Here is a 26461-nt window from a genome sequence, read left to right as displayed (position 1 = left end):
AGACCTCGAATAGCCAAAGCAATCTTGAGAATGAAAAATGGAGCTGGAGGAATCAGGCTCCCTGACTTCAGACTATACTACAAAGCTACAGTAATCAAGACAGTATGGTACTGGCACAAAAACAGAAATATAGATGAATGGAACAGGCTAGAAAGCCCAGAGATAAACCCACGCACATATGGTCACCTTATCTTTGATAAAGGAGGCAAGAATATACAGTGGAGAAAAGACAGCCTCTTCAGTAAGTGGTGCTGGGAAAACTGGACAGGGACATGTAAAAGTATGAGATTAGATTACTCCCTAACACCATACACAAAAATAAGCTCAAAATGGATTAAAGACCTAAATGTAAGGCCAGAAACTATCAAACTCTTAGATGAAAACATAGGCAGAACACTCTATGACATAAATCACAGCAAGATCCTTTTGGACCCACCTCCTAGAGAAATGGAAATAAAAACAAAAATAAACAAATGGGACCTAATGAACCTTAAAAGCTTTTGCACAGCAAAGGAAACCATAAACAAGACGAAAAGAAAACCCTCAGAATGGGAGAAAATATTTGCAAATGAAGCAACTGACAAAGGATTAATCTCCAAAATTTACAAGCAGCTAATGCAGCTTAATAACAAAAAAACAAACAACCCAATCCAAAAATGGGCAGAAGACCTAAACAGACATTTCTCCAAAGAAGATATACAGACTGCCAACAAACACATGAAAGAATGCTCAACATCATTAATCATTAGAGAAATGCAAATCAAAACTGCAATGAGATATCATCTCACACTGGTCAGAATGGCCATATCATCAAAAAATCTAGAAACAATAAATGCTGGAGAGGGTGTGGAGAAAAGGGAACACTCTTGCACTGCTGGTGGGAATGTAAATTGATACAACCACTGTGGAGAACGGTATGGAGGTTCCTTAAAAAACTACAAATAGAACTACCATATGACCCAGCAATCCCACTACTGGGCATATTCAAAAAGAGTCATGTACCAAAATGTTCATTGCAGCTCTATTTACAATAGCCAGGAGATGGAAGCAATCTAAGTGTCCATCAACAGATGAATGGATAAAGAAGATGTGGCACATATATACAATGGAATATTACTCAGCCATAAAAAGAAACGAAATTGAGTTATTTGTAGTGAGGTGGATGGACCTAGAGTCTGTCATACAGAGTGAAGTAAGTCAGAAAGAGCAAAACAAATACCGTATGCTAACTCATATATATGGAATCTAAGGAAAAAAAAAAAAGGTCATGAATAACCTAGGGGTAAGACGGGAATAAAGACACGGACCTACTAGAGAATGGACTTGAAGATATGGGGAGGGGGAATGGTAAGCTGTGACAAAGTGAGAGTGGCATGGACATATTATATACACTACCAAACGTAAAATAGCTAGTGGGAAGCAGCTGCATAGCACAGGGAGATCAGCTTGGTGCTTTGTGACCACCTAGAGGGGTGGGATAGGAAGGGTGGGAGGGAGGAAGACACAAGAGGGAAGAGATATGGGAACATTTGTATATGTATAATTGATTCACTTTGTTATAAAGCAGAAACTAACACACCATTGTAAAGCAATTATACTCCAATAAAGATGTTAAAAAAATAAACTTTATTCTTCTCTTCAATTTAATTTTTTTAAATTAAAAAAATTTATTCATTTATTTGGCTGCACCAGGTCTTAGTTGCAGTGTGTAGGATCTTTTTTTTTTTTTTTTCCACTTGTGGCATGCATGTGGGATTAAACCCTGGCCCCCTGCATGGCAGCACAGAGTCTTACCCACTGGACCACCAGAGAAGTCCCTCTCTGACGGTTTTTAAGCTAGTCTCTTCATCCTTGGAATTCCAGAAGGCCACTATGACATGCCTTCACTCCTCCTGGGCGTCACTTTGGTTGGTGGAGAAGCCATCCTCTCTGCCTCTCTCCTGTTTCCTGTCTCTCTTCTTTCACAACACGGCCTCCAGCTTCCTGGTTTGCATCTGCCTTGCCCAGGGTGGAGAAGGGTGCAGGCCCCGTGTGCTTGCTCTCCACTGACTCGGATAGCAGACGTCTGGAAGAGCAGAGGACATACTTGAGGCTCCTGCATCTGGTGCAGACGTGGTCGGGGCCCACTGCTGGGCCTGCCTCACCTTGGCCCAAGGATGTGTCTGGAGGTGGGACCTTGCTCAGGAACTTGACCATTGGGTGACCTTGGCTGAGTGACCCTCCAAGCCTTCACTTTCCTACTTGTACACTGGATGCAATGGGACACAAGTTCTGGTCAGCAAAGGGCCCCCGGCTAGGACACTTGGGTGGACATGGCCAGCCTGCTCTCGATAGGGCGTTTGAAGGAAGAGCCTAAGCAGCGGAGCCCGCCCTGCCTGCCCACGCGGGGTAAGGTCTCACCAGCTCAGAAGGACCCAGCCTCTGCCTGGGGGGCATGTTCCTTCTCCTACTGAAGGGCCTCCCCTGGTTGTCGGGGAGGGGGGCACCTGCTGCTCCTTTTCCCCAGGGCTGGGCTCCTTCACAGCCACTGCACTAACCTCAAGTCCTCACGGAAACCAAGGAAACATCTAGGCTTCTCCCTCCTCCCAAAGCACTTCGGGACTAATCTCGGGATGAAAACTGTCATGAAACCTCTGAATTTTGGCGTTGAAGCAAAGGCCACAGTGGAAGCAGCCAGTGGCAGCGACCAAGACTCAGGTCTCTGAACTACTGCTGCGCAGGGGCCCTTTCTGTTCTACCTGGAGCCTAAGAGAGTGGTCCGGACCTATAGGCCCCATCCTAGGCCTGTAACTCCTGAAGGAGGAGGGCCAGCTGGGCCGCCCTGCAGCCCCCATTCCCCAGTGCGCCCCGCTGCTTCCCCCACTCCTACCAGCACCCGCTTCCTCTCCACCAGCTTCCTCTCCACCAGCGCCTGATCCTGCCCAGCACGGGCCCCTCAGGCTCCCCTCAACCCCCTGCCTGGCCCAGCGGGACCCCATGGGGCCCCCACTCGGGTCTCCATCACGCTGTGGTCTGGGCTCCCTTTGCCCCACGCCGGGCACTCCCCCAGGTCCCCCCACCCCCGAACACTCAGCCGGGCCTGCCCCATCTAGTGCCCCCTTCTCCCGCTCTGGCCCCCACCTCTTCATCCCCTCACCAGGGGCCTCCCCTCAGGCCCCTCCCCCGCCCGGCACGCCCTCAGATGCCTCCAGACCCGGTGTGCCGCACCCCTCCCTCAAATCCCGCGACCCCTCAGGCGCGCCCCAGCCCCTCTGCCCAGCGCCGGCTGCCCTCTCCCTTGAACGCCGCGCGCCCTCAGGCCTCCAAGCCCCCATGTCCGGTGCCCCCGTAGATGACCCCCCAGCCCCGGTGCCGGCGAACCCATCGCCCGTCCGGCGCCCCTCTCCCTTGAACCCCGCGCCCCCTCCGATGATCCCCCAGCCCCGGGGTCCTGCGCCCCATCGCCAGGCCGGTGGCCCCTCTGGCCGGTGGCCCCTCCCACCTCTGCCCATTCGCCCCTCCCCCAGGCCCTCCCCCCTCCGCTCCCCTCCGCTCCCCTCCGCTCCCCTTCCCTCCCCTCCGCTTCGCTCCCCTCCGCTCCCGTCCCCTCCCCCCGGCCCCGGCGGCGGCCGCGCGTCATGGCGGCGGCGGGCGGGGCGCGTTTCGCACGCAGCGCGCCGGGCGGAGCGCTCGCCGCATTGTTTGCTTCGCTGGGGAGCAAGCGAGCCGGCCCGGGTGTCCGAGCAGCCCCGCGCCAGCGCCCCGTCGCCGCCGCCGCCGCCGCCGCCCGCCGGCCGGGCCCCCGCGCCGGGCCTCCGTCCGGCCCCACCGCCCGCGCGAGCCGCCGCCCGAGAGCCTGCGGCGGCCGAGCCGAGCCGGGCCGGGCCGCCGCCGCCAGGAGCCCGCGCCCAGAGCGGCGGCGGGCCGGGCCTGCGCGGCCGTTGGCGGAGGAGCCGCGGGCGCCATTAGCGCCTCCTCGGCCGCGCCGGCCCCCGCGCCCGCCGCCCGGCTCCCGCGGCCGCGGCCCCGAAGGTGAGTGCGCCGGACGGGCCGGGGCCGGGGCCACCGCCTCGCCCGCCTCTCTCGCGGGCCGCCGCCGCCGGCCTCTCGGTGCTGGTGCCGCCGCCATGTTTGGCGGCCGCCGTGGCGGCGCATTGTCCGCGGGCGACGGGGCCGAGGGAGGCCGCGGTGTCAGGGCGGCGGCGGGGAGGCCGGGGGACCGGAAAGGAGAGAGGCCGGCCGAATGGGAGGCCGGGCTGTCGAGGCGGGGAGGCCGGACCGGGAGGCTGGAACGCCGGGCCGGGTGGCCGGGTCGGGTTGGGAGGCTGGGCGGCCGGGAAGGAGGGAGGCCGGCCGGTGGGGAGGCCTGGAGGCCGGGCCGGGAGGCTGGAAGGCCGGGGAGGGAGGCCGGACCGGGAGGCTGGGCGGCCGGGGAGGCTGACAGGGAGGGAGGCTAGGCTGGCGGGCGGGAAGCCGGACGGGGAGGGAGGCCGGGCTGACTGGGCCCCAGCGCCCGGCCGCCGCGCCTTCCGCCCGGCCGCCCGGCGAGAAGGGAGCGGGCCGGGGTCTCGGGTCCGCCGGCCGAGCGTTTGCCCGAGGGTCGCGTTATGTAACGGACGCGCTGGGCACGTTGAGCCCGGACGGGAAACTCCCTGTTCCAGGGCCGCGTTTGAAAGCCTCGAGGGGCGCGCGGACCCGGGCCTCCGCCCCCTCCGCCCCCCACTCCCGCGCTGAGAGCCGGTGGTGGACTCAGCGGCCTCCGGGGCCCTTTGGAAGAAGTAACTTGATTGAGGTGTAATTTACGGAGGACGCGCGCGCTGCGGGTGCGCAGTGGAGTTTTGACGAAAGGCCGCACCCCCGTGGAGAAGGCGCCCACCGCCCGGGAAGGGTCGTGGGTGGAGGGCGCTGCTTGCACTCACCTGCGGGCCGGGAGCTGCCTGCCGTCCCGTCCCTGCACGAGGGTGTAAGTGGCTTGTCCAAAGCCAGGCGGGAAAGGCACTGATTGAGAAGGTGAGCCGGCCCTGGGTGCCGACTGCCTCTCTTGTGGCCACATGGCTTTTCAAGGTGCATTTATCAGTAGGGTCTGGAGAGGCTGCTGATCGCCTCCTCGTGGGTGCGCTTGTCCCCGCGCGGAAGGGCCAAGTGTGGGTGGAGCCCGAGGGCCAGAGATCGGGAAGTGATAGCCGGGTGAGGTGGTCTGCAGAGTGACCCGCGCCTTCTTTCCCTGTCACCGTCTAGCTTTCAAGTTGGCGGAGCTGCCACGACCATTGAGTGCTGTTCTTCGGGTACTAAGTGTCCAGAGCTTCGGTGCCCTTTGGGAGAGAGTTGGGTTTTGAAGGGCCGGTTTTGATTAGCGCTGTTGGTTCTCTGCTTTCGAGGAGAAAATTACACGCTCGCTTTGCATCTGCTGAGTAACCAACTGTCGCTTCTGCCCCGCCCCAGTAAGGACCCCTGAAGCTGTGCGCTGTGCCCTGGCGCACCGGCGTCCCCTCCGTGCAGGCTGCGGTGCTGACAGTAGGGGGGCCGTGCCCCTCTCCCCCAGAAGGGATGGCGGGGCCAGAGCTAGCTGGGCAGCGGCTTGGCTGACCGCACAACAAGAGTCCAGGGCTGCGTGGGCCCCTGGAGACCCCTGAGATGCAGGTGAGCGACGAGTTGGCTGCTCATGCTGTTTTCCGTGCTTCTCTTTGTAGGGGATTCCTGTCAAATTTCACGTAAAACGTGGATTTCTATTTGACAGAAGAGAAAACCACGATCTGAAGGATCTCTCTTAAAAAGTGCATTTAGGTTCTGCCGGGATCTCCACTCGGGTTTGAGAAAGCGAAGCCCGCCCTGGGAGGGCTTTTCCTGGAGGCCAGGTGGGTCGCTGTGCGGAGGCGCCCCGTGCCGGCTCCTCGGGGCCACATCCCGCTGTGGGCCTTGGGCTCCACCTTGGGATGTTGTCAGCCAGTCTCTTAAATGTCACTCTGCTTCCTGTCAGTAAAATGTGGTCGTTTGGAGGGAGGAGGGGTCCTCGTCATCAGTTCCTAAGGTGCCACCCTGCTTGACGGGCAGTGGTCCAGAGTCAGGAGTCGTCACACGAGTGAGACCGGTAGTAGACACGGTCGGTGACACACGGCAGACGTCTGGAAAGAGCAAATCCTCATAAGTCTCCGTGGCCCAGATTTCGGGCACCTGAGCCTGTGCTGGCACCTGAGAACGGGGGGGCTGGGGGTGCCTCTGCAGGCGGCGCGGGGGTCTTGGGGTGGCCCTTGCTGTGGCAGGAGGCGGGCCCGGCACCGTGGTGAAGCCAGCAGCTGAGAAGTGCTCCGAGGGGCAGGGCAGGTGGTTGGCCCGTGGGGCCTTTCGTGGTGGCCACTCCTGAGCCCTGTAGAGGCTGGGTGGAGGCCTCCCAGGGGTGAAGTCTGCCCCCAGGCCAGTACGGGGCTTCCCTCTTGAGCCCTGGAGTGGTTGGTGGCCCCGTGCCTCAACACGGTTGTGGAGGACACGTTCGTCGAGAGGATGGATGGGGCTCTGGTCAGGCTGCTGAGGCTTCCAGGCTCCCTAGGGGTGCTGACGGGACCGCCACTTTGTGGCTCAGGGCTCTCTCCGGGGCAGCAGTAGCGGGGGAGCCAGGGGCCAGAGCCTGCCGGGGTCCAGCCCTGTGTGTGCGCTGCCCTGGGCTCAGGGCTGCGACCCCTGCTTGTGAGGGATGTGGCAGTCGGCTTGGTGACCTGTGGATACAAGAAGGTGACTGGCGAGCAGTGGGCCTCAGCATCCTGGAAGGACTTGTCATCGCGTGTGCCTCTGGGAGCCCCTCTTCACCCCCTGTCCTCTCCTCTGGTCCCGGGAGTCCCTGGGGAGGGGCAGCCTGGGGGCAACGCGCTGTTGAAGGTTGTTGAGATACCACTGTGAGTCCCGGGACGAGTGATTTTGGAAACCTCAGAGATAGGTTTGCCGGGAGTTTTGTTTCGATTTAGCACAAGTTGGTTAGGTCTGCCCAAGCGTACCTGGTGGCTTTCGCCTCTCGTGTCCTCTGTGTGGAGTTAACGTGTCCTCTGCGTCCGTTTCAGGGAGTCAGTACCAAATGAGGAGGAAAGGCCGAGGTCATCGCGCTGCAGCGAGGCACCCTTCCTCCCCCGGCAGCACTAAGCACTCCCCCACGCGAGAGACGCTGACCTACGCGCAAGCGCAGAGGATGGTGGAGATCGAGATTGAGGGCCGCCTGCACAGGATCAGTATTTTTGACCCTCTGGAGATCATATTAGAAGATGACCTCACTGCTCAGGAGATGAGCGAGTGCAACAGCAACAAAGAAAACAGCGAGAGGCCGCCCGTGTGCTTAAGAACTAAGCGGCACAAGAACAACAGGGTCAAGAAGAAAAATGAAGCCCCGCCCAGCGCCCACGGCGCCCCCGCCTCGGCCAGCACGCTCCCCGAGCCCAAGGTGCGTGTGGTGGAGTACAGCCCCCCATCGGCGCCCCGGCGGCCCCCCGTGTACTACAAGTTCGTGGAGAAGTCGGCCGAGGAGCTGGACAACGAGGTGGAGTACGACATGGATGAGGAGGACTACGCCTGGCTGGAGATCGTCAACGAGAAGCGCAGGGGCGACTGCGTGGCCGCCGTGTCGCAGAGCGTGTTCGAGTTCCTGATGGACCGCTTCGAGAAGGCGTCGCACTGCGAGAAGCAGAAACAAGGGGAGCAGCAGTGCCTGATTGACGAGGACGCCGTGTGCTGCGTGTGCATGGACGGCGAGTGCCAGAACAGCAACGCCATCCTCTTCTGCGACATGTGCAACCTGGCGGTGCACCAGGAGTGCTATGGCGTGCCCTACATCCCCGAGGGCCAGTGGCTCTGCCGCCACTGCCTGCAGTCCCGGGCCCGGCCGGCTGACTGCGTGCTGTGCCCCAACAAGGGCGGCGCCTTCAAGAAGACGGACGATGACCGCTGGGGCCACGTGGTGTGTGCCCTGTGGATCCCCGAGGTTGGCTTCGCCAACACGGTGTTCATCGAGCCCATCGACGGCGTGCGGAACATTCCCCCCGCCCGCTGGAAGCTGACGTGCTACCTCTGCAAGCAGAAGGGCGTGGGCGCCTGCATCCAGTGCCACAAGGCCAACTGCTACACCGCCTTCCACGTGACGTGCGCCCAGCGGGCCGGCCTCTACATGAAGATGGAGCCCGTGAAGGAGCTGGCCGGCGGTGCTGCCACCTTCTCCGTCAGGAAGACTGCGTACTGTGACGTCCACACGCCCCCGGGCTGCACCCGGAGGCCCCTGAACATTTATGGGGATGTCGAGGTGAAAAACGGCGTCTGCCGGAAGGAGAGTGCAGCCAAAACAGTCAGGTCCACGTCCAAGGTCAGGAAGAAAGCGAAGAAGGCCAAGAAGACGCTCCGGGAGCCTTGTGCGGCCCTGCCGCCTGTGTGTGCGCCCTACATTCCCCCTCAGAGGTAAGCGTGGCGGGCCCGGGCCTGCTGGGAGGGTGCGCAGGGTCTGACCGCGTGCTGTCTGTCCGGCCCTGACGGTCCTCTCCAAGGTGGCCTCCTTCAGTCTCCGCTTCACGGGAGCATGGATGTTGCAAAAGACTTGAGTCTGTGAGATGGGGAAGTGTGTCTGGTTTCCTCGATGCCCGCGTGGGCCTACGGCTACACTGACCACCGGTCTGGGGCCCCGCGGCGCCCCAGGAGTTGTTGTCTTCTTTGACGTGACAAAACACCGTTCCTCACCCTGCTCCCTCCCCAAAATTTGGGAATCTTGTGGGATTTTTAAATTTGCTGGAAACTTAAGCAGCATGGCTGGGTAAGGGTGACCCTGGGGTAAAGATCAGAGTGGGGCGACTGGAGCCGCGAGGCAGGAGGTGCTGGCCTCCTTCCTGTCATGGGACAGGCTTTCTGGTTTTCCTGATTGTTTCTCTCGTGGTATTAGCATTGCCTGGTCAGTGTTGGGTTCTTTGCCTAGAGCCGTCCACGGTGGTGGGGTCAGGACCCCGCTGGCTACCCCCATCCCTGGACTTGTTTCCTCCTCTGCTTGTTCTCCTTGGTACTGACTTGTTCTTTTTATTTGGTTGTATTTAAGAACGCTCTTGTTTGGAATAGGAGGTAAGTGGCTTGATGAATTTCTCACCGGGTGTGGTTTGGGAAAGACTCAAACACTTGCTTGAGCTTTGAGGAAGTAAACCCTGTATGATAGGGCACGGGTCTTTAGAACAGTCTGGTTAAGAAAACAAAGCATCAGGATGATGAAGGGAAGACTTAAGTGGGTGTCTGCTCCCGAGAGCGGTACTGGGATGTTGTCAGGTCGTGAGATGTGGTGGGAACTGCTACTGAAGAAGTGTGGCCTTTTTCCCAGAATGAAGTTTTTTTGTTTTTACAGAACAGTACCTATGTTACAGAATCAGTAAATTCAAAGTGAATACAAAGTGTTTATAATCCCTCTTATCCAGAGAAGGCTTCTGTTAAAATCAAGGTGTCTCTTTGCAAATAAGGCAGTCTCACTTTTAAAAGACAGTTTCACTTGGATTTCTACCTGTAGGTCAGAAAGTATAGGATTTGTATCAAGAGCTTTTATCTAAGAGCCCGAAATTTTCAGCTTTACTGAAATTGAAAGAAATGAAACAAAAAATGTGATCTAGTAAATTGAAAACCCAGAAGTCTGAGGTGCTGCCTTGTCTGTCCAGCCCTGCCTGGTTCCCTGCCCCAGGGTCTGTCAGCCCGTCCGCAGGAGAAAGCATTCGCGGTTGGGAAACGTGGGCACCTGGAGTCTGAGATGACCCGGTCTGGTGGAGAGGAGAACTTGCTTTGGAGTAAACACTGCAGCTCAGGTGACTGGGCCATGCTCCGTCTTGTCCTTTCCTAATTTAGGAACAAACTGTTACTTCGGTTTGGAGCAGACGTAAACGACGCACCTGGATGAGTGCTCACGGCCACAGGCTTTGCTGTCAGTGTTGCCCAGAGTTTCCGGGAGACCCTGACATCAGACCACCCTGTGGGTGTCGGGGCAGGTGCTGGGAGGCCCAGGCTCACAGCCACTGCTCTTGTCCCGAAGCTGTGGCCTGAGCTGCGGCTGGGCTGGTGGTCCTGTTCTTAGGACCCAGGCACAGTGGCATGTAGATGGGAGTAAAGCTGGTTGCTCTCCACGGCCTCTGGCTCAGGACCTGTCTAGAGCTGCCACCAGGGTGGCAGGCGTTCTGAGCGAGCTTGGGAGCCGGCCCGGAGCAGGGGGGCTGGAAGAGGGGCTTTGGAGATCCAAGAAGAGGAGGATCCCCCTTATTCCCTGCAGAGAGGAAGGAGGGTTGGCTGTGACAAGGCCGGGGGTGTGTGGCAGGAGCTGTAGGTGCTTTTGTAATTTGAGGGGTTTAAAAGTTTTCAAGTAAGAAAGATAACTCAGACCAACTAACTTTGAGATCATAGTCTGTTCTCAACGAGAGGAAGATGGTTGGTTTAATTTGTTTCATTGTTTAGTGTTTCTGAGCTACAAAGATTGCTTTTCTTGTCTCTCAGTAATAGACTCCGGAACAAAGATGCGGGTGTTCTGAGGCTTCGCCCACCTGTTCGAGGACTCCGAGCCTGTGGTCAGGCCGGCTGGCCGGGGCGGTCGAGGCCTTGCAGGCCGCCGCATGGCCAGGAGTGGCGCGGCCACGTTGATGGGATGCTGTGCTCTGCCCTGGGTGGGTGGGTTGGGTCTGGCGGGGTCCTTGCGGCCGCTCGGTCCCTTTGCCTGTGAGGGTCCAGCCTTCAGTGAGGATGAGCTGCTCCTGAGCAGTTGTCACAGTGGCGCGGAGCTGTGCCCGCCTGTCTGTGTCACCCCTCCTGCACCTGTTCTCAAATCAGAATAATTCTTTTCCCAGCCCAGAAGCAACATATTTAAAGTTGGGGAAGATATGAAAAGTCAGGGCTGAAGAAGAGAGAACAGGCATTTGTTCTCCGTTTTCTGGCCTGTGCTGGTGCTGGTCTTTTTCTGTTAAGCGTTGCCTTTTCCTCGAGTAGCCGCTCTTCTGATTGGAGCCTCTCTGCTTCTTTGCCCATTTCATCTGCTTTGTGGGGGGAAGGGAGGGGCCAGTGGAGGTGGGCACCGGGGAGGGGCCAGGCCAGGTGAAGGGACTCGTGGAGTTGGAGCCTCCTGGGTCCCTTGGGGTAATTAACCTGGTCACTCTGCTCTCTCTGGTTGCGCTATGGGTGTCCCAGTGTATCTGGGGAGGAGGGGCCTCGAGGGAGGAACATCCGGCCTGGCCTGTCCTCGTTGATGTGCGTGTTCCTGCGTAATGAGCTGTTACCGGAAGTGCGTGATGAGGATGGAGGATCCGGGTCACGGCTCTGTCCCCTTGAGGGCGCCGCTGGGACACCAGGTGAGGACGGCTGGAGAGCGGGTGCTTGGGAGCCGTTGGGCAGACAAATTTAATGCCTGTTGAACTTAACAGCAAGAAGTTTGGACTTGAGTTTTGTATGTCTTTTTTCATGTTTCTAGCAGTTAACTTTATTACGTGTTATGGAAGTTCTCATGGGTCGTGGCCTGGGGAAATCGGAGAAGCCTGTCAGCCCCTGCAGGTGGGAGCCTGGCTCTGGGCACCCCGTGCATGTGGGTGCCACCTCTGCTCTGTGGGCGCCGCCGGGCAGCCCTCCCACCTGCCTGCCCGGGTCCTTGGGGAAGGGCTGTTTAAGGAGCGACTCCTGGACAGAAGCCCTGCAAACCCAGCCGGAAGTCAGAAGTGCGGGTCGTGAAACGCAGGCGGTGTGGAGAAGCCGGGCCACGTGTCCCGCTCCTCCAGGTGTCCCTCCCGGTCACGTCGGGTGAGCCCAGCGGAGGCGGCCTTGGTGGCTCTTGCCTCCTGATGTGGGGCCGAGCCCTGTGTTTCCCCGGAGCTGCTCTCAGTGTTCTGCTTCTGACCCTCCTGTGACTTCTTTGCTTTCCTTGGTTTTGAACTGGGGGCTGGGAGACTGGCCCTCCTGGGGCGGGGCGGGGAGCGTGGGAGCGCAGGGATGGCACATCCCAGAGCAGATGTGTTTTGACCAAAGAGCTGACGTGAATAAAAGTAAAAAAGAGCACAGGGGAGGAATCTGGATGCTTCACGATGTGTCTCTGCTGCGTTGCGGGCTCTTCCGACGCGTTTCAGTCTCAGGGATTCCTGTGTGCGTAGGACTGAAGTGAGTGCTTAGCGTGGTGCCGTGGGCCGCGCCTCGTGTCCCTCGGGCGTGTGGACCCCTGGCTCGTGTCCTGCTCGCTTTACCCCCGCCCTGCTCCCTCCTCCTGGTGGGAGCCGTGAGGGCCCTGCCTGGTGGTTTCTGCTGAGACCAGCCCTGGCGTCACCCCCGCTCAGCAGGCCTGATGTGCTCACACCTCCCGCAGCCGGGCATCCCGGGCGCACAGAGCAGGCCTGGCCCACAGAGAGGGTCTGCCGAGGTCGTGGAATCTGGCAGTTTCTGGTCACGTTCGCTGTATCTGCTTCCATAGAGATGGGGCGGACGTGCATTGAAGTTTTCTTTCATCCTAGCACTTGGAGTCGCTGCCTGGAGTGGATGGTGAGACGGACCTTGGTGCTTTGGGCACCCTTCCCCTCCAAGGCACAGAGACCAGCATTGCATCTCGTCTTGTCTTCATTTCAGTTTCAGTTTTTTGTTCAGAAATAACTTCAAATTTATAAAATGTTGCAAAAGTCGAAAAAAACCCCCACCCAAACGCTCTTTACCCAGAGTCCCCTCTTGCTCATAACCCGCTTACCCTCTTGGGGGTGGTTTCCACGCGCCCCTGCGTGTCTCCCACGGTGGAGCCGGCCTCCCCTGGAACCTTCCTGCCTCCAGTCGGGCCCTGTCCCACTCAGCCTCCTTTGATTTGGGCATCCCCAGACCTCTGTGTCCCCTGCGATAGGCCTTTGCAGCTCACAGAGGTGTGCCTGGGACTGCGGGGCCCCTGCGTCCCCACCTGAAGGCAGCGACGTCCCCTGTTCCTTGGTGACCGAGGTGTCACCAGTGCCTCTACCAGATGATTTCTGCTCTTGATTTTTCTGGCGTCGGATCCGGGGTCCGGGGGCCCCTGGAGGCGACGGCTCCTCTCCACGTGGCCTGTTCCTCTTTTCTTCCTGGACTTCCTCCCCGCGAGGGCTGGAAGGGAGCATCCACCTCAGCGGGGTCATTCTCTCCCCACCGGCGTGGACCAGGAGGTGTGGTTGTCAGAGGGGTCTGCCCTGTGGGCCCAGGCACTGAGGTGGGCAGCTCGAGAGGGGTTTCTCAGGAAAGGAGGCTCTGCCCAGCTGGCTGTCACTGTCAACCTGCTTAGTAGTCGAGGGCAGGCCCCGGGGCAGTCGGCCGCCTGGCCTTGGCTGCATGGCTGTGGCCGTGGCCATGGGTGCTGGTGAGGTCTGGCTGGGAGGTGTGGATGCGGGCCTGGGGCTCCTGCCTGTGGTCCATGTGGTCGCGCAGGGGGCACCCCCGGAGCCAGTGTGGCCCAGAACCACATCCCTCCAGAGGCAGACTCCAAGCTCTTCGGGTCTGGCGGGTGGACTTCACTCATGTGCCCCGACCTCCGTCCAAGCTGTTCTGAAAGTGTACGGTTCCTGTTGTGGAGACCCAGCTGGCTGAGAAGGTGTTGAGAAGGGAGGGTGGACCCCGCCCCGCAGACGCTGACGGGTTGGCCCAGGTGCTCCTCCAATGTCTGTGCATGTCAGGTGGGGATGGCTTTTAATGCCATTTTTGCCTGTTTCTCGTGACTTTTATATAAAAACTTTAAAAACAAAAAACTAGATAGCAACATTGATTTGTCAAATGTAGCAAAAAAAAACCAAACACGTTAAATGACCACTCGCTTTTGGGACCCCTCCTGTCCCATCAGCCCACCACTCGTCAGTCAATTGTAAATGGGGGTGGGTTCCTCTGAGACCTGTTTTTCTGGTTTTCCTGCCCTGGGGGGCTCGCAGTCTGGTGTGGGCTTGGGCAATGCCCTTGAATGCACTGCCAGCACGCCAGAGTCGGTCCCAGCTCTCCCGGTGGTGGGTCTCTCTCTTCCCGGGCTCAGCTTGTGGGTGGCAGGTTGTTTGGTTGTGCTCATCACGTGTCTTTTCCTCTGCTTATCTTCTCATTCTTTTTTTTTTGGCTGTGTTGGGTCTTCGTTGCTGCGTGGGCTTTCTCTAGTTGCGGCGAGCGGGGGCTACTCTTCGTTGCGGTGCGTGGGCTTCTCATTGCGGTGGCTTATCTTGTTGTGGAGCACGGGCTCTAGGCGCGCGGGCTTCAGTAGTTGTGGCATGTGGGCTTCAGTAGTTGTGGCTCAAGGACTCTAGAGCGCAGGCTCAGTAGTTGTGGCGCACGGGCTTAGTTGCTTCGTGGCATGTGGGATCTTCCCGGACTGGGGCTCGAACCCATGTCCCCTGCATTGACAGGCGGATTCTTAACCACTGCACCACCAGGGAAGTCCCGTTTGTTTCTTTTTTTTTTACATTTAAAAAATTAATTTATTATTTATTTATTTTATTTTTGGCTGTGTTGGGTCTTTGTTGCTGCGCGTGGACTTTTCTCTAGTTGCAGCGAGCGGGGGCTATTCTTCGTTGCAGTGCGCAGGCTTCTCACTGTGGTGGCTTCACTTGTTGTAGAGCACAGGCTCTAGGCGTGCGCGCTTCAGTAGTTGTGGCATGTGGGCTCAGTAGTTGTGGCTCACAGGCCCAGTTGCTCTGCGGCACGTGGGATCTTCCCGGACCAGGGCTCGAACCCGTGTCCCCTGCATTGGCAAGCAGATTCTAACCGCTGCGCCACCAGGGAAGCCCCTGTTTGTTTCTTTACTAGTCTTTTCAGAGAGCGCGGTTCTGGTCTTGTTGAGATTTTCTTGTGTTCTTGTTTCCTGTTTCATGATTTTTTGCTCTTTGTCTTTTTCTCCCTCGCTTTATTGAGATTTAATTGACACGTGACATTGTAAGTTTAAGGTGTACAGTGTGATGATTCGCACCACTTACACGTTGTGAGTGTTTGCAGGGTGAAGTCAGTTCGCTCATCCTTCACCTGCCATAGTCACTGTTGCTATGGTGGGGAGAACATGAAAGCTCCCCTCAGCAGATTTCCAGGGCGCTGCGCGGCCTTGGGGGCAGTTGCCGCCACCTGCGTGCGGTCCTGGGACCTTCCTCTCTTGTCTTCTCCTGACTTCTTCAGCTGGGTGCTCAGCACATCACGAGGCAGCCTTTTATCTGTGCCGCCCCATTTGACTGTTGCGATAACTGAGTGCGCGTTAGAACACACGTCTGCGTGTGTAGAGACCCCCGAGCTCTGTGCATTAAGATGCATGCACTTCGCTGCCCCTCTGTCAAGCCGCTGTCAAAAAGGTGAAAACAGCCCCCAACAGAAGGGCGCCTCCGAGGTGCCCAAGGTGAACACAGCTCCGTCCTCAGACGAGGAGCCCTGGGGTCCCTGGTGCCTTCTGCTGGAGCCATCATGGGACAGCGGAGATGCTCTGGCCGCCGCTGGCAGGCGTTCCAGCCTTGCCTCTGGGAGCACCATGTGAGCAGGTGTCCCGAGCGGGTGGGCCTGTGGGCACGCTGGGGCTTGGGCTTTGCGTCTGCCCGGCTGCTCTCGCTGACCCCTGGCCTGTGCTTGGTGTGGAGCTGCCCCCTTGGTGGGTCTCCCCTGTGCACCCCGGGCAGGGCTGCCCTGTGTGGCGCGTGGCCTTCGGCACCGAGGCTCGAGCCGCAGCCGCTGCTTTAAAGAGAAGGACCGTTGTGGGTCTGGACGCGGCAGAGCCGAGGGTGCCACACAGTTCTGTGCAACTCAGGATCGCGCCTTTCAAAAAACGTGCTCTTGAAATTCCTTAATTTCTGACCTGAAATGTTGATGTTTGGTGCACAGTGGGGACGCCTCCTTGTCCTGTCGAGGTTTGGTTCTCGGCTGCCTCAGTCGTCTTCCTGAGGCGTGTTTCAGCAGCAGGGGTCATGGCAGGGACTGGAGGCTGTCCTGTTGGCCTCCAAGGGTTTCACGCCGGCTTCGCGTCCCCTCGTGCAAGTGTTGTTATAAATCCTTCACGCTTTGCAGTCCTTGAAAGGGTGGAGTCTCGCAGGCGGCTTGGGGACGCTCACGGTTGTTCTGGTGAAGGGTGGCCGCCCCCGCTCCGCTGCTTCTGCCTCCACTTACGCCATTGCTCTCCCTCTTGAGGGGACCGGGGCGCCACGGCCCCGAACCCCGTGAGAGTGGGCGACTCTGCAGGGTCGGCCACACCTGGTGAAGGTCAGTGCGCGTGGATGCGCGACTCAGAGAAAGCGGAAACACCCAGGACTCCACCCGTTTTTCTTCTTAGACGTGTGCCCCAAGGGCCGCTGGAGTGACCACGGGTGGACGCAGCCTGCGGGTAGGCGGAGAACCAGGGAGGCGGTGGTGGCCGTGAGGGCGCCGCTGCTCAGAGGTGCGGCGGGACGCACGCAGCGTGTTAACAGTAACGCTGTGGTTTCTCGTTTCCGTGATGAGAGCGCGCCCATGTCTTGCTTTACAGCTAAACTCTGAGTTTTTCCGTGTTCTAGATTAAATAGGATTGCGAATCAGGTGGCCATTCAGCGGAAGAAGCAGTTTGTTGAGCGTGCCCACAGCTACTGGCTCCTCAAAAGGCTGTCGAGGAATGGAGCCCCCCTGCTGCGCAGACTCCAGTCCAGCCTGCAGTCCCACAGAAACACACAGCAGGTACGTGCCCGCGCCCCCGGTGTTCCTCTGCCTCCAGTGCCTCCGAGGAGCTCGGAGGATGCAGGCTCAGGTGCGTGGCCGGCCTCTTGGGCCAGGGGACCGCGTGCCGGCGTTAGCCCGGTGGGTGCAGGCAGTGCCTCCGTCTGCCTCTTTCCCGATCCTGTGCGCGGGGATGCCTGCTGGGGGTGGAGCAGCAGGGGACCGGGGGCGCCGTGCAGGAGCGATGTAACTGGGGGGCCTTCCGAGGGCGACGAGGGCCAAGACAAGTGAGGGGGGAGCAAAGAACAAAACCAGACTAGCGCTTACGTCTTAGCGGTTGATCTGCGTTCACAGACCCATCTGGTGTTGTAGAGCGTTTCTCTAAAAGGATGGATTTAGAAAGGAAGGGGTCGACTCTGTGAGATGCCGCAAAACAAGCAAGGGTCGTCTGCCCATGTGTGCTGAGGGGCGCCGCCTTCTAGACTCGGGCGCACAGCGGGGGCCCCCTTCCCGACCGGTTCCTGTTGGATCGCTGTGGCTCCCACCCCACCCTGAAGGCTCTGCCATCTGTCCCTGTGCATCATCAGTCAGGGGGTCCCGGGCGCTGCGTCCGGCATCTGGGTTCCTGGCGTGAAGGGAGCTGCCTCCGCTGAGTTCTGGTCGGGGCAGGACTGCCTGGCAGCTGTGAGGGTCGCCATCCCTGGGGTCCCCACGTCGAGGGAATCAGCTGCTGTTTTCATCCTGGTGTTTCGGGAGTTGCTGCTTCCCGACTCTGCTGTCGCTTCTCCTTGGTCCTGGCGCGAGGCCCGGGCTGTGCACCGCCCTGTCCACCTCGCCGGCGGCGACGTCCTTGCTAGGGAGCCCCTTCTCTCGATCTTCCCAGTCCTGTCGTGCTCGCAGCGTAGGTCATTGAACGTTACTAACACACTTAGACTCTCAGTTTAACGTCTTCTTAAGGCTTTTTGAAATCCAGAGGAACCGTTAAGATCCTGGGCCTCTGCGGGCTGGGCCGTGCCCCCGACCCTCCTCCATCTCCGGGAAAGGAGGCACCACAAGGCGACAGGGTGTGCTTCTCAGACCCGCTGCCCCCGAGGGTGTGCTGATGGGGCCGTCTCTCCCCTGGGGGTCCTGGTGCCCGCAGTGCCATATGAGTCCCCTCCCCCGAGACGTGGCACAGGCCTCTGTGCAGACCCAGCGCTGCCGCCCTTGTTTGCTGGGGTGGACCTTGCACACCGAGCGGCTCCCTTAACCCTGGGCTACGGCTACGGTGGGCGTGCGCATAGAGGCACCGGGAGGTGCCGCGTCCTGAGCCCTGCTGGCCTGCCGGGTGCTCAGCTGTCCCGCGCCCGCCTGCTCGCTCCATCCAGCGTCGGGACCGCTGACCGCTTGTGTTGGTCGTGCTGCCGACCCTGGGGGCTGGGGGCGCCCGTGCTTACCAGTGGGGGCCTGGCCCCCGGGGCTCACCCTCAGCCTTCCGTCAGACCCGGGCCTTTGTTAGTGGCGCCCCGGGTGCTCCTCCCTCCTCCGCACTGGGCCTGGAGTTCGGGTCTCGGTCGGGGCTGTGTCGGAACACGTGCCCGTGGGCCGGGAGGGCCAGCTGTGGGCTGGGGGACGTTCAGGAGGCCGCAGGGCTGGAACCATGGGGACTGAGTTGGCTGGCTTGCTTGGGTGCTGTCTCGGGAGCTCCAGGAAACGGGCAGGGGCGGGGGCCCAGAGCCTGCAGGCCTTGGGTGCCAGGAGAGGGTGCTGGGCCTCTGGGGTGGCGGGTAAGGCAGCAGGCGTCGCAAGATCGGGGCAGCGAGGCAGCACGGAGGCCTTTGTCTTCGCCCGGATGACGGCAGAGAAATGGGAGACGTGCAGAATGCAGCCCCAGGAGTCTCGTCTCGGGGCCCGGGGCGTCGCGGGGTGAACCGCGCTGGGAGTGGCGGCCTGGGGCCTGCGTGGTTGCCGGTGGGACCTGGGCTGGGTTTGGGGGCAGGAAGCTGGGGGTTTGGGGGCGTGTGCACGCGAGGGGCCTGCCTGCACCTCAGGGGAGCGGGGGGGCACTCCTGGGGGAGCACTGCTCTCAGGAGGCTGGCACGAGGGTTCGAGACCAGTCGTGTTGTATCCCCATCCTGCCCCACACGAGGTAAATTTGTAACGATGGGAGGATTCACCCACAGGAAACAGGAAAGGGAAGCGTCAGCTCTCTTGGCGGAAGGAATTGGGAGGAACCACAGAGATCTGGGTCCTTATGACTTACACTGAGCCCTGGGGTGCACCTTGGCTTGGCCAGGAGACGGCTCTGACCGGGTCGTATAGAGCCCAGCTGTGTGGCCTGTGTGGGCAGGGACACGGACGCGGGGCGGCCTGCCACCCGCCACGCTGGGGTGTGAACTCCCGCTTCACAGGAAGGACAGGAGGCAGACGGGTGGAAGGGCGGCACCCAGCTCCTCTTCCCACCACGTTCTAGCAGAGGTTGACTCACGGGGACGTCCGAAACATTAATGTTCCACACGGGACGTTCAAGCCTTGGTGTGATTTTGATGTTCTTTGAAACCTTAAAATTACTTGGTATTAGAGGTTAAGCTGACTCATTTAGCCCTGAGCCGGGCCCCGGAAGAGGGCAGGTGCAGCCCTTCCCTCCCGTGGTCGCTTTCTGGTTGGGGACAAACAGATAGATGGAATGAGCTGGCCTGGGGCAGACGAGGTGCCTTGGGTTGTTGGGTGCTGCCTCCTTGGTGGTCTGTTCAGAGTGGGTCCCCTTGGCGGTGACCCTCCCTGGAGCCTGCCCTCCGCCATCCTGCAGAGCCTGCTGGGGGTGAGGGCCTGTGGCGTGTGCTGGGGTGGGGTGCGGCTCCTGTCTCTCCTGTCCTGCCTTTGAGCGAGCGTGCCCGACCACTCACCCCGATGCGCCCTCTGGCGGGAGAGCGTCCCCTGTCCGCTCTCTGGTGGCTTTGGGACAGCATGGTTGTCTTGCTCTGCTGGGGCAGGGCCACTCGCTGTCCACCTTGCTGCTGCTGATGTCAGCCTCGGGCCGGGGTGGCTATCCCTTAGGGTCTTAGGCCCTTGGTGATGTCCGGGGAGTCGGTGGGTGTGCCAGGGCCTCACCCCGCAGAGCTGGCCTGCCCTGTCCCTCCAGCACAGGGTTTTGATCCGACCTAGGTGGTCCTGACCCTGGGGGGGGGGGTCCTGGCCGTCTCCCTTCCAGGCAGTGGGTGTTCTCCCCTCCTTTGTTGGGTGGACCTCGGCTCGATTGCAAGCCGTCCTCTAAGATCCTCTTTCCTGAGAGTTTTTTGGCACCAGAAATGGCTTCATTACCGCCCCAGTTTATGGAACTTCCCAGGGTTGGTTTTAGGTGAAGTAAGACCACTTGAGCAGAGTCAGGAACTCAGGCCCTTTTGTTCAGAGGAGGCGTGGGCCTCAGTCAGGTCCTGCCAGCAGGTTCCTGCGTGGTGGGGCCGTTGTGTGCGCGGAGGGTGGCCCTCCAGTCCTGCAGCCGGGCGGTGAGCTGGCGGTGAGCACAGCAGATGGGCACCAGGGGCCTGTTGGGACTTACCTGCCTTCCTTGCCCTCATATCAGCTAAACGTCCTTTTAGCTGATATTTTCAGACTGCCTGTTTCAAAGTAACGGACAAGATGATTTTCAGACGCTCTTTTGGGGAATTTGGTTTTCTAAACCCACCTTCCAGTGTATTTATTTACTGGCTTTGTTTACTCAGCTGATGTTACTGTTAACTCCTGGTTGATGCCTGAGAATTTCAGATAACATAAAAACACGCCCAGTGATTGGAATCTGGTGGAGCCTGGAGGACGCCTGGCGGAGAGGAGGCTCCGGCCCAGCCCATGTCCCCGCACCCGGCCCCCTGGGCCTCCCTCTGCTGCGGTAGAGCGAGAAGAGAGGTGCCTTGCAGCTCGTCATGGGTTCTTTGCCTTCAGACCCCAGGGTCCCAGAGGGCAGCGTCAGCCCATGTGTGGTGGCCTCAGGGTTGATCCTCGCCGTTTCCGCCCTCAGGGCTGAGTGCTCCCTGCTGCCAGGTTCAGGCTTCGGACTGGGATAGGACTGGGATAAGCGTTGGGGGCCAGGACCCCGCCTGCTGGCTGTGCTGTTTCCGCTCTGTCTGGATGGGGGTGGAAACCCGAGGGGCAGAAGGGGCCGGGCAGAGAAGAGGGGCTGAGAGTTGTGCTGTGTGTTCCGGCAGCAGTGCCGGCGCTGCTGCCTCAGCTGGGGCTGGAGGTGCGTGTGTCCTCGACGGCAGCAGGGAAGGGGAGCCCCGTGCATAAAGTGGGACTCGGCTTCGGGACTGCTGTAATCGGGAGGGCCCCAGACACCCGCTGGGAGCCTTAGCGGGGCTGGTGTGGGAAGGTGAGGAGCCCGACTGCCCCTTCCTCCTGGAGCTGTGGTCAGGCAAGCCTTCAGCTGAGATGCTGGCACAGGGTGGGCTGAGCCTGGGCACGTGGGCTTCTTGGTGGTGTTGGGCGCAGGCGGTAGAGGGTGGGCGCCTGGGGCTGGGGACAGGCAGCAGCCCTGACCCTCCGGGAGGAGCGTGCTGAGGGCCCCAGCGCCTGTGCAGAGCTGGGGTGGGAAGGAAGTGAGGACGTGCGTGTGGGGGGGCTGGGCGGCCTGGCTGGGCGAGGGTCTTGGGAGCGCCCTAGACGAGGCCGCCTGGAGGGCGCGCTGCCCGGGCGGGTGGCCAGGTCTCTACACCGGCATGCCCTGGTCCCCAGCCCTCGCTGCTCAGCCCCATCCCTCCCCGCCAGCGCTGGCCTGGAGATGGGCTGGCAGGGTGTGCACGCGTGTCCCCAGGAAGGACGTGCGCGGGGCTGAGACGCTGGGGAGGTGGCGCCTGGGCCGTGGAGCCCTTTCTCGGCGGGTCTCTGCGGGGGACGAGGCCGACTCCATTCCTTTCCTCAGAGAGAAAACGACGAGGAGATTCAAGCTGCCAAAGAGAAGCTGAAGTACTGGCAGCGGCTGCGGCACGACCTGGAGCGCGCGCGCCTGCTCATTGAGCTCCTGCGCAAGCGCGAGAAGCTCAAGCGGGAGCAGGTGAGGCCTCCGGGGCGGGGCGGGGTGGGGAGGGGCCTCCGGGGCGGGGGGCGGGGCGTGCAGCCGCTGGTCCCCTGGGCCCACAGTCCTCGCCCCCTGCCTCCTCCAAGCCGTCCTCCCTGGTGAGGGGTGCAGACCGGGTGACCGTCGCCCTGGGTGCGGGTGGCTTTGGGGGGTGGCACTGACCTGTCTTGAAGGAGGCTGGCTGGCCTGGGGCGGTGTGGTGTCCAGTGCGATCCCGGGCAGCACGGGCAGGAAGGGGCGCCGTGTGTGCCCGTAAAGTGGGCCCCGTCGGCCACGGGGCGGTGTTGAGCGCTTGAGGCAGGAAGTGGCTTCTCAGCGGGAGGGTCCCCTCGGGCCCTGAGACCGCGTGCACTGGCCCCCAGGTGAAGCTGGAGCAGGTGGCCCTGGAGCTGCGGCTGACCCCGCTCACCGTGCTGCTGCGCTCCGTGCTGGACCAGCTGCAGGAGAAGGACCCGGCCCGGATATTTGCCCAGCCAGTGAGCCTGAAGGAGGTGGGTGTCCTCGCCCTCGCGTTCCCCGTCCTTCCTCATGTCTGTGGTGACCAAAGGGATGAAGAAAGAGCCCTTCCCAGTGCGTGTCTGCCTGGCCAGGGGACGGGTTCCTGCGTTTGTACTTCAGGGGCCTTGGCTGGGAGGGTCCTTGGAAGGACCCAGGCTTCAGTTTGGTGTGTCTCACTGCTGCCACTCGGTACTGTGTGAGCATTGTGCGTGTGTGTGCGCGTGTGTTCACGTGTGGATGTGCACGTGTGGCTGCCTTACGTGGCAGGTGTGCTGGTTATGTAGCATGAATGAATCCTGTTTTGTCTGTAAATGGCTGTTTTCTTCCCTGGAATCAGGTTCCGGATTATCTGGATCACATTAAACACCCTATGGACTTTGCCACGATGCGGAAACGGTTAGAAGCACAAGGGTACCGGACTCTCAGGGAGCTGGAGGAGGACTTTGACCTTATCGTGGACAACTGCATGAAGTACAACGCCAAGGACACGGTGTTCTACCGGGCCGCCGTGCGGCTGCGTGACCAGGGTGGCGTGGTGCTCAGGCAGGCCAGGCGCCAGGCAGACAGCGTCGGCTTCGAGGAGGCCTCAGGGATGCACCTGCCCGAGCGGCCCCCCGCGGCCCCCCGGCGGCCTTTCTCCTGGGACGACGGTAAGCGGGGCTGTCTGGGAACAGGCGGGAGGGTGCTCCCGCCGCAGACGCCGTGCGGGTAGGCCCAGGAGAAGGGGGGTGGGAGCCACACACTGACTTGAGGTTTCTTAGTAGCTTCGTGAAAAAGTGGAAAACAGGCAAAACTTATTTTAGTAACTTTTTTTTTTTTTTTTTTTTTGCGGTACGCGGGCCTCTCACTGCTGTGGCCTCTCCCATTGCGGAGCACAGCCTCCGGATGCGCAGGCTCAGCGGCCATGGCTCACGGGCCCAGCCGCTCCGCGGCATGTGGGATCCTTCCAGACCAGGGCATGAACCCGCGTCCCCTGCATCGGCAGGCGGACTCCCAACCACTGCGCCACCAGGGAAGCCCCTTTAGCAACGTATTTTTAACCCACTGTGTCACAGTATGGTGATGTTAACACATAAACGACATCAAATTTACGGAGGATTGCCTCCACTGGCTTCTCATTTCCTCTTTGCCGTGTAGTGTGTATCTTACACTCAGCGCATCTCTGTTCAGGGCAGCCACGTTTCAGGGTCCCACTTGAGAGAGACACGTGGCCCGTGGCCCCGAGAAGGACGGCCTGGGTCGGCCTGATACAGACCAGGAAGCAGTGTAGCCGGGGCCTTGGGCCCACGTGGGCCCTTACAGACTTGGGAGGGCGTCTTTGACCAGAGCAAGGCTGTCGCTGTGCTTGGAAGTTAGCAGGGCACAGGCACGGGGCCCTCTCCCCGGCGGTGCACTCCTTGCGCCGTGGCCTTGGGGGGGCCTGCCGTCCGCTGACTCGTTCGACCCTTGGAAGCTGCTGCCTTGCTGCATGGCTCTGCCCCCCCCCCCCCCAGGAGCCCCGGGCAGGCAGGGGCGCGGGGCCGCGGAGGTCGGGCCTTGCAGGAAACGGCTGGGCGAGCCGCCACGAGTGCTTATGTATGCCTCCGCGCCCAGGTTTCACTGAGGGTAGAATTAGGGATGCGAAGTCCAATCCGCTCCTCCCTCAGCATTGGGGTGGCACGAGGGCGGACCAGACACTGGTGAGGCTCCTCAAGCGACGTGTCTTCTGTTTCCGTGAACCTTCTTACCTGCGGGGTTTTGTCGGGATGCTTTCTGCTTTGTTTCCTTATACCGTCGTCTCGTTCCCTTCGTGGACGAGGCGGTGCTTTAGTAAAAGGTTTGCCTGTTGAGGGAGGTGTGTTCCTTTGTCTGGACGGCTGCGCTGCTGTTTTTGTCCCAGTTTTATCTGTGGGGGCTTCTGTAGACTCGTTTTGTTTCTTAGCCGCTTCTCACTGATTTAAGATAATCTGTGCTTTATGAATTTGGGTGTTTGGCTGAAATGGAAATTGCTAGCGATTTTTGAAGTAACTGTGCCCCAAACTCCAAATTATCTGAATTTTGCAGCCCAGTTTTAAAAAAGCCAAACAACAGCCTGGGCCCGAGACTTGGGCTCAGACACCAGTCGCGATGCGCAGACGCCCCACGCTGGCGCCTCCACTCGGGGAGTCCACACCTCCCTCGGGCACTTTCTTGGAGTCCTCGCTGGGCGTGGGCGGCCGGTCTCAGCAGGGGGGCTCGGTGTCCCTGGGAGCCGCCCCTGCTCCCGTGCAACCCCTGGCGGCGGCCCTCGTGGGCGCCACGCGCGGGTGGGGGCCCGGGGCTCCCCGGCGTGGCCGGCGGGGCGGTCCGAGGCTCCTGATGGCCGTGCCTCTGCTTCCAGTGGACAGGCTGCTGAGCCCGGCTGGCAGGGCCCACATGGTCCTGGAGGAGCAGCTGAGGGAGCTGCTGGACGCGCTGGACCTCACGTGCTCCATGAAGCCCAGCGGGTCGCGGAACAGGCGGGCCAAGCTGCTGAAGAAGGAGATCGCCGCCCTTCGGAGCCAGCTGAGCCAGCGGCACAGCCAGCCCCCGGCCGCCGAGTCAGGTACCGCAGGCCTCGAAGAGGACGGTGCTCAGCGGGGGCAGGAGACTGGGGAGGAAGGTAAGCACGCTCGGGGGCGCAGGCCAGGAGTGCTCGGAAACCTCGGGCACACGCCGGGCCGTCCGTGCCGTCCGCGCCGCGTTTGGGCACTAACGAGAGTCTAGGGCGTGGAATGAGAATTTTTTCTTAGCTTGGTTCCGGAAAGCTATTTCAGGAGCACCGTTCAGGTCGTCCACAGCCTTGCCGGGGTGGTTGGAGAGTGACGGGGGGCACGACTGTGTGTCGGGTCAGGAAAGTGGAGCAGAGTCGTTGCACCAGGTGCCTGGTGGCCTGCGTAGCTGCGCTCAGCCCTCACTGACTCGCTCCTGGGGGGTGCGAAGGTCCTTCCCATGCTCCATCGTGGGCCGAGCGCGTGGGACACAGGGCTGGGCCGTACTCATGCCCAGAGGAGCCCCTACCTGGCAGGACGGGCCGTGGACGCCAGTTCAGCCTGGTCCCTGGGAGGTGCCCTCCAGGCTGGAGCTCTAGGGCGGGCGGAGGGCCCTCCCCTCGTGCTCTCCTTACCTCACCTGAGGGCCAGCACGTTTCAGGCAGCGACATAGGCCGTGGAGTCAGACTCCCTGCCCGCACAGCAGTTGGCAGCTGTTTTACGGGCTTTCTGATTTTTTTCCCCACCGCGTCCTGATAAGAACAACAAAGACATTAATCAAACCAGACGCCAAGTTGTTCTATAGCTTAACTTTTTAAAAGAACTGTGGTGTGCCGTGGACGGGCACCAGCCTTGCGGACCTGCCACGTCCTGGTGGTGACTGCATGTGCCTCTGCATGGGCGCCCGTGAGTGGGCTGGCGCTGGGCGTCCCTCTGGCCGAGCGTGTCCTGCATGTCCCTCTACTTTTTTATCCAGTTGTCTGAGGCAGCAGTGGGGCAGGAAGGACCTGGAGCCCTGAGCTTTCTCTTCCCTTAGAGAGTGGCCCTGAGTCGCTCCTGCAGCCTTTTCCTCACGATGGCCTCTCTGTTTGCACGGCTGCGCTGTCAGCTGCAGCTCTGCAGCTTCTCCTGGGTGATGGGAGTTAACGTTCGGTCCGTAGAGTCTGGGGGAGCCTCCCTGCCGCCACCTGCGCCGGCCCTGCCTATTGGGGGTCTGGTTCTGAGGAGCTCTTGCTCAAGGGGACCTTCGACAGCCGGGCCTACCTGGCTTCCCGGGCTGTTCCCCCTTCTGTGTCTTCAGGGGTCCTCGGGGTGCAGGGTGGGCCTGGAGCGTGGGTTCCGGCATGGGCGCCTGCTTGCCTCCCAGCCGGCCCCTTACCGCTGCCCAAGCTGCCCCTCCGGCTGAGGGCATGCGTTTCTCTTCTTGTGCAAAAGAGTGGGTTGGGGGGAGAATGTGTCGACAGGTTGGTCCGCCATCAGCTTCTGAGCTTTCCCACTGGGCGGGCGTCCCTGGCGATCCCTCTCGCTGTTCCGTGGGGCTGGTCCACATCGGAGGAAGCAGGTGGAGGCGCAGCAGACGTGAACAGGGAGGCCTGGAGCCGTGCTGGTCAGGAGCGACACGTGGAAGGCGAGGTGTGGGTGGAGAGGAGAAACAGCTGGGCTTGTCAGGGAGGTGGGGGCGCCCCCTGTGAAGCGGCGGCGTGGCCTCCAGACATTGGGGCTTGGGGTCGTGTGGATGACACAGAGGTTGGTGGAGGTGGCGGAAGCAGCCATTTGTGAGCGAGTGTAGAAACATGTACTTGGGATCACGGTCCTGGGGCAAAACTCAAGAATCTTCTGAAAGACTCAGGAC

At 60.5% G+C, this 26461-nt stretch overlaps 1 protein-coding gene across 6 annotated transcripts in view; it reads left to right on the top strand.

The window, feature by feature from the left end:
* Positions 1-3906: 3906 nt before the first annotated feature.
* BRD1 (bromodomain containing 1) overlaps positions 3907-26461 on the top strand; it is a 35053-nt gene continuing 12498 nt past the window's right edge. For 4 of the 6 annotated variants that reach the window (XR_014295253.1, XM_082634873.1, XM_082634872.1 and 1 more), the window contains exons 1-7: positions 3907-4011; positions 7029-8406; positions 16437-16593; positions 21467-21598; positions 21985-22113; positions 22458-22770; positions 24480-24740. Coding sequence is in view for 5 of the 6 variants with exons in the window: in XM_082634873.1 (XP_082490999.1) it covers positions 7043-8406; positions 16437-16593; positions 21467-21598; positions 21985-22113; positions 22458-22770; positions 24480-24740 (2356 nt within the window). In the remaining variant the exon portion in view is untranslated. Of the gene's footprint in view, positions 4012-4892; positions 5620-5759; positions 5835-7028; positions 8407-16436; positions 16594-21466; positions 21599-21984; positions 22114-22457; positions 22771-24479; positions 24741-26461 lie in introns of those variants that run through there. The other 2 variants (XM_082634871.1, XM_082634870.1) reach the window with 2 other exon arrangements.

The sequence above is a fragment of the Mesoplodon mirus genome (assembly GCF_964341445.2).
Source record: "Mesoplodon mirus genome assembly, chromosome: 11".
In the NCBI taxonomy this organism is placed as follows: domain Eukaryota; kingdom Metazoa; phylum Chordata; class Mammalia; order Artiodactyla; family Ziphiidae; genus Mesoplodon; species Mesoplodon mirus.
The sequence above is the reverse complement of the archived record's forward strand: the minus strand, read 5'-3'. Positions and strand labels throughout refer to the sequence as shown.